The 7,286-nt window shown below is 39.6% G+C and overlaps 1 protein-coding gene across 1 annotated transcript in view; it reads right to left on the bottom strand.

The window, feature by feature from the left end:
* WDR70 (WD repeat domain 70) overlaps window positions 1-7,286 on the bottom strand; it is a 335,096-nt gene that overhangs the window by 38,993 nt on the left and 288,817 nt on the right. The window contains exons 15-17 of the mRNA XM_004387889.2: window positions 7,030-7,109; window positions 4,983-5,099; window positions 2,274-2,436 (exon numbers count right to left, since the gene is read on the bottom strand). Of these exons, the coding sequence (XP_004387946.1) occupies window positions 2,274-2,436; window positions 4,983-5,099; window positions 7,030-7,109 (360 nt within the window). The remainder of the gene's footprint in view (window positions 1-2,273; window positions 2,437-4,982; window positions 5,100-7,029; window positions 7,110-7,286) is intronic.

Raw genomic sequence — 7,286 nt, 5'->3', positions numbered from 1 at the left:
GATGGATCATCCCCTTAATCATTATATAGTGTCCTTCTTTGTCTTTTATGGTAGATTTTGTTTTAAAGTCTATTTTATCTTAGATTAAAATTGCCACTTTTCTTTTTTTTTTTTTTTTAAAGGATTTGCATAGCTATAAAAAATCTTGTCCAAGATATTTATTAACTACAAATGGTGTGATAGTAATTTTACAGCAGAGAATCGTGGCATATGCCACCTTAACCGAGCGACCAAAGTTAACATCACCAGTAATAAGACATATCAATATCATGAAGCCCTAGATATGATGCGCCGAAAAGGATTCAACATAATTCCTATGTCATTTTTGCCAGTCATGAGAAAACATCAGACAAACCAAAACTGAGATAACGCCTACAGAATAATTGACTAGTATTTCTTAAAAGCGTCAAGGTCATAAAAGACAAGGAAAAGTGAGAAACTGTTACAACTGGAGGAGACTAAGGAGAAATAACAAATAAATGCAATGTGTTATCCTGGATAGGATTCCAGAACTGAAAAAGGACATTAGTAGAAAAATTGGTGAAATTCAAATAATGTTTGTAGTTTAGTTAATAGATTGTACCAATGTTAATTTCCTGGCTTTGATAACTGTACTACAACAACGCACTCAAACATACCACCGATCATGAAGACAGCACAGGACCAGGCAAGGTTTTGTTCTGTTATACATAAGGTCATCATGAGTCGGAGCTGACTCTATGGCAACTAACAGCAACTATGGTTATGTAAGATGTTAACATTAGGGGAAGCTGGGTGAAGAGTATATGTGAACTCTCTGTACTATTTTTGCAACTTTCCTGTAAGCCTAAAATTAGTGCAAAATAAAAAGTTAAAAAACTTTAAACACTGAAAATTGTACATTAGTATCTTCCTGTAATGTATAGAAGTATAGCTGGTTTAATGGCTCATTCCCTCAGCTAAACATGTTCACCCATGCTAAACAGAGGGAATCTGAGCAGGCAGGATGTACCCTGTAGTGTTACTTATATATACAGTTTTATAATTAAAAGTTAGTTAATCTTTAACAACAAATCTATGAACTGCTCCCCTTCAATTATTTTGAACCTTTCTCAACTAATATGTATAGGAAGTAGGTTTTGTTTTGTTTTTTTCTTATCATAGGTAGAATGGGTTTCACATAATGGCTTATACTAGGCTATAACTCTAATGTAACTGGTCTTGTTTATTCACCATTTTATGAGTAGCGTCTGGGGTCTTAAAAGCCTGTGAGCAGCCATCAAAGATACTCCACTGGTTTCTTCCCTTCAGGAGCAAGGGAGAGTGAAGAGAACAGGATACAAGGAAAAGATTAGTCCAAAGGACTAATGGTCCACAGCTACCAAGGCCTCCACTAGACTGAGTCCAGTATAGCTAGACGGTGCCCAGCTACCACCACTGACTGCTCTGACCGGGATCACAACAGAGGGTTCTGGACAGAGCTGGAGAAGGATACAGAATAAAATTCTAACACAAAAAAAAAAAGACCAGATTTACTGGCTTAAAGGAGACTGGAGAAACCCTGAGAGTATGGCCCCCAGACTCCCTTTTAGCTCAGTGGTGAAGTCACTTCCGAGGTTCACTGTTCAGCCTGGGATTGGACAGCCTCATAAAACCAAATGGGACTAATAAGGCACAGCAGTCCAAGGACAAGGACTATAAGGCAGAAGGGGACAGGAAAGCTGGTGATAGGGAACCCAAGGTTGAGTAAGGATAGTGTTGATGTGTTGTGAGGTTGTTAACCATTGTCATAGGGCAACATGTGTACTAACTGTTTAATGAGAAACTATTTTGTTCTGTAAACCTTCATCTAAAGTGAGAATAGCAGCACAATTGGAAGAACATAGTCAATGTCACTGAACTGTGCATGTAGAAATTTTTGAAATGGTGCATCTTTGCCTATGTATATTTTCACCAAAAAAAAAAAAAGAGGTCGAGAAGGGAGAGGGTTGACATGTTGTGGGTTGTTAACCAATGTCATAAAACAGTATGTGTACTACTGTTTCATGAGAAACTGTTTGTTCTGTAAACCTTCACCTGAAGTACAATAAAAAAATTGAAAAAAATTTTAAAAATAAAATTCACCATTTTAGAGTCTTAAGATATAAACAAAAGCCTAAGCTTCAGGACTATGAGTACCTAACCTATTTTTCATGCTCAAGAATGAAATGAGAAAGGGAGAAGTTCCCAAGCCATTAAACACAACAATTTCTCTATTAAAACAACAACAACAACAAAAAAAACTATTTCCTTACTTGGAATATGCTGGAGAAACCCAATATGGGTTGTCTTCAGCTGCTTTGGCATGCCGCAAAATGGCTTCCCGGGGATTGCTGTCATCAGTCTTGTCCAAAGCAATGTTTTTCACAATGTATGAAGACAGAGTGCCCCCATGGGTTCCAACTCGGCCACCACGACCTGTTTCAAAGGAAAAAAAGTAGCTTGTTAAAGGAATGACTACATCTTTTTTTTTTTTTTTTTAACGTGAAAATTTACAGCGCAAATTAGTTTCTCATTCAAAAAATTTATACAAAAATTGTTTTACGACATTAGTTGCAATCCCCACAATGTGTCAGTACTCTGCCCCTTTCCCTTTACAACTGGGATGCCCGTGTCCGTTTGTCCAGGTTTTCAGTCCCGTCCTGCCTTGTCATCTTTGCTTTTAGACCCGTGTTGTCCATTGGGTCTCCTACACTCAATTTAACTAAGAAGCACATTTCTCATGTGTGTTATTGTTTGTTTTATAGGCTTGTCTAATCTTTGGCTGAAAAGTAGACTTTGGGAGTAGTCTCAGATCTGAGTTAGCAGGGTATCCAGGGGCCATAGTTTTGGGGGTGCCTCCAGTCTCTATCAGACCAGTAAGTCTGGTCTTTTTTTGTGAATTGGAATTTTGTTCTACGTTTTTCTCCCACTCTGTCCAGAATCCTCTATTGTGATCCCTGTGTCTGAGTGGTTGCTGGAGGTAGTCGCACACTATTGTTTCTTCTGGGCTCAGGCTGGTGGAGGCTGGGTTCATGTGGTCCATTAGGGAACGACAACATCTTAACTGGCAGAGTGGGGCCAGAATTTCAAGTTTACTAAATTTTTGTCATTTCCTATGAAAATGACATTGGTTTGAAGTATGCAAGTCTCAAGGTTACTTGAGAACGGTCCTTTGAACTTTCATTTATGATGGTCACAACCAAACCACCAAATCTTAACTTGCCCCATATTATTTCTAAATAGGAAGAGATATTCTTTAATTGTTATGTCTTTGTTACATAATTTACATAATGATGCCAATGTAGGAGGAATCACAAATAATTTGCCATGTGTATGCCTTAAAAAATTCCTCAGGCGTGACTATCTGAAAGTCAAGGAACAAAAATAACAGATATGCATTAGATGCTATTATAGTTTCCAACAAATATATCTTAGGGGTTACCATTTTCCAAGTACCTCATGGGTATTTTCCTGGGAATTATGAAGAAAAAAAAAAATAGGGCGAATACACTGATCCACATATTTTACTGTTCCTAGTAGACAGGAAGCTCCTTAAGGGCAGGGACTTGTTCCCTGTTAGATCCCCAACCGCTAGCACAGTACCTGGTACTCAAAAAATGTATGACGTTTTTAGGGAGGTAAAATAAATACAGAGAAAGCCAAATAGTACTAAAAGACCAATTTCATAATTCAAGATAAGAAAAGAATTAAAAAGACAGGAAATAATTCATTGCCAAATAATTTGTGTGGCCAGTAACTATTATAGTACTTAGAGAAGTGAGACAGCTCTTCAGGCTCAGGTGGTTGAGGGGGTCTTTATGGAAGACATGGGATTTAAGCTGAATTCCATTTGGAAAAGCTCAGAAGACAGAGACGGTTATTTTCAATGAGCAGAATGGTTTAAATAGTAAAGAGAAGAAAGTTCAATGAGTATTGGGGAACAGGAGTGAACCAACAGCCGTATCTGAAGATCAGAGTAAGAGAGAAGTGAGGTATAAAGCTACAAAGGTGAGTTAGCGTCAGACTTTAGAGAACCTTAAATCCCTGGAAATGCAACTGGACAGAGGGGAGCTTATGAAGGTTTGGGGACAGTAGCAACATGAAAGCTACAGGAGTTAGGGATAAAAGCAGTATGTAAGATGAATGGAGGCAGGTGGGGAGGAGGGAAGTGACTTAAGGTGGCTACTTAGAAGGGTTTTGCAATAATCAAGGCAAGAACATTATTTAGGAACTTTATTAGGATAGTGGCAGAGAGAATCAAAAAATATTTCAGACAGATACGCGAGATGTTCTCAACACAGAAGAGGCCAAACAGATGCAAGTCCAGAACTCAGATGAATGAACAAGTTAAAAGCTGTAGGCTTGGGAGCCTAGGACAAATGGAAACTACACAGGTGATAACAGAAAATGGAATTCTAGCGAAGGTATGTGCTGTATACTACAGTCAATGCTGCCTTGCTTTTTCCTGGTACCTACTTTCTTAAAAACCCTAAGAACTTTTATTCATCTTCTAGTACAATGAGAAGCTTCATTTTATCAACACAGAACTAAATGATGGCTACTTTCTTGCCTTGTGTGAAACCTAATCCAGCCTGGATTCTAGTCAAAATGCCCAATGTTGTAAATTCTGCCAATACTAAGTGCAATGGTTTTAAAACTGGGTTTCAGGAGACTCAGAGTTCCACCAAGGTTACCTAAACAGCTCAAGTTGGAGACCAAGCAGGCAGGGCTCCAGGCTTCCTCCCTACTTCAGCATAGCAGCTCCATTTTTATCAGTTTTATACATTGGGATTCTGATCAGATCTTTGCTTAAGAAAAAGTTCCTTGCTAAAAAGAAAACATTTGAAAATGACTATCTAGAAAGATCTCTCTGAAGACAAAGAAGCATCCAGGTCCAAAACATCTTTCCAATTCTATATCAGTCCACCACTCCAGCCCTCCCCTCATCCCCCTTTGCAGGTTACTATTTGGATCACAGTCACCTGGGCCTGCTACAGGAGGTTCAGGCTTGTGAGACTTCAGGGGATCCAGTCTGTCCTTCTCCAGCTGTTTCCTTGTACTCCGCTGGCGGGGCTCACGGAACATAGGCAACGCATGAGCTACAAGAAGTTACATTTGAAAAATTTCATTATAGTAATAATAACCTTTCCATCCAAAAACATAGCTAAAGCGTGACTAACTGAAAGACGAAATGGAAGTTATAATGACAGCCCTCATCTAATAATAAAAGACAGTCTTACTGTAACTAATTAGCTAATTTTGTTTGAGACCAGACTTAATGTTCACCTCTTCTAGCAGCTAATGGCACTCGGGAAATACTGCTACATACTATCATGGAAACACTGGTGGGGCTCCCCATTTCCCAAACCATGGGCAGTAGTAAAAACTTAATTTCTGTAGTTTTGAAAAGAAACAGTTAATGGGACTGGCTCTTATTTTTTCTTACATGACCCAAATGTGAAGAATGCCAATAGTTACATGGCCAACAGCTTGCCTGTCAGTCCTGAAGTTTCCTCAGATGTCTCATAAACACAGGAATCACTTCACACGTTTCTGAAATGTGACCACCTCTCAGGAGGAGTTGACAACACTGAGTAACCAGAAGGGAGGAGCACTTATCCCACTGAAACTGGGATAAAGGTTGCCTTGAATGTAGACGGATGCCTGACTCTCTTGGCATGGTAACTTGATGGGGACTTATCTCTACTTCTTGTACATGGTGGACAAAACACGAGAATAAAAATCAAAGTAACATTTGTCCACTCACTATTAGTTGTTTACTCAATGTCAGAGTTAAATCTCAGAATATAAAAGAGAAACCATGTAATATTCGGTGGGGGGCATTATTGGGGAAATAGTAAATAACCCTTACATGCAGATTAAAACCTCTTTTAAAAGGGAAAACTTTCCCCAGGGGGATGAGAGAAGGAGGGTCAAGGAATAATAGAGGTTTAAAGAGATTTCAGAATATGAATGACTGAAATGTCTGTAACACCTCAAAAATTCTGCCAGCATTCCCCCCAACTCTCTACCCTGCTGCCATCCGGGGCCAGGCTCATATCATTCACCAGTAAAACAGGCCTGCCTTGTGTGAGGGGAGCTGAGAAACACAGCCACTCGTCATTCTGTCAGGCAATACAGTATTTTTAGGAGGGGGGAAAAATAGCTTTTCACTTCAAACGACTGGAGGAATTTAAGTAGGCCGCATGTAATTACATGAGCTAGACTGGTTATGACACCAATTTTAACATGTCTACTCTTGCAAAAAGTGTCCTGGAATCGCTTTACTGATCATAAGCTCCCACCACCAGGAAGAAAACCCAGCAGTACAACATGCCCTGGGCTTTGGACTGAGAGGCCAATAAAGTCCTCAGGGGTATCTTCTAATGACAAGTGCGAGGGCATCCAAGATTTCCTTTCTAGCCATCACCTGTTACAGGTCTAAGACAGTGTGGCTCTGGGAAGCACAAATCTGCCAGATTAACAAGGTTGTAGGACAAACCTGAGGGAAGTCTCTCCACCCCAGTAAGATTTCTCATCATACCCCATGTAGCTGATTTTATATATAAATATCTCTGGATCAGTCTACCACATGGCCATAGAATTTCAGCGGTAACTGGAAGAGATCCTTAATCTAGTCTCCTCACTTTCCTGAGGAAGTTCCGTTGTTCAACATCTCACTGCCAGTCAGCGGTACAGCTGGATAAGCCTAGGTCCAGCACTCTTTCATATTTATTCTTAGAATGGATTGTTATTCCTTAAAAGCCTGCTATGGAGTAATGCATTAGGCTCAGATAGGCTTTTCTCTTTTGGGTTGAAAGTTACATGAAATAACCCTGTCTCTACAATGAGTCACAGAAGCTAAAGGGTTTAGCTATTACATGACTGGTAGTCCCGTCTACATGGATGAGATGTTTTGTAATATATGCCTGAACTTAGAGGGCTTATTCTGCCTCTAAATCCATGCAATCAGCACCACATGAGAGTAGAAAAGAGACACATGATTGAGAAGCCATGCTAACAACTTACGAGTGATAATGTAGTCCTGGGTTAGAGTCTCAGCTTGTTTTGCCTTTCGCTGTGTTTTAACCACACATAATTTCGCTCCCCTGGGAGAAGTAAAAGCAAATTATTTCCTTTATTTGGTCTCAGAAGCGGAAAGTCTATGTCGAAAGCATTGGATACTGTCAGGAACACACTCTGTGCACCATCTTGCCAAATCCTTGACTTTCTAAGTGATGGCAATAGATAGGGCCTCAGTGATAAGGGATTAAACTTATAGAAAA

The sequence above is a fragment of the Trichechus manatus genome, unplaced genomic scaffold (assembly GCF_000243295.1).
Source record: "Trichechus manatus latirostris isolate Lorelei unplaced genomic scaffold, TriManLat1.0 scaffold00197, whole genome shotgun sequence".
Classification (NCBI taxonomy): Eukaryota; Metazoa; Chordata; class Mammalia; order Sirenia; family Trichechidae; genus Trichechus; species Trichechus manatus.
The sequence above is the reverse complement of the archived record's forward strand: the minus strand, read 5'-3'. Positions and strand labels throughout refer to the sequence as shown.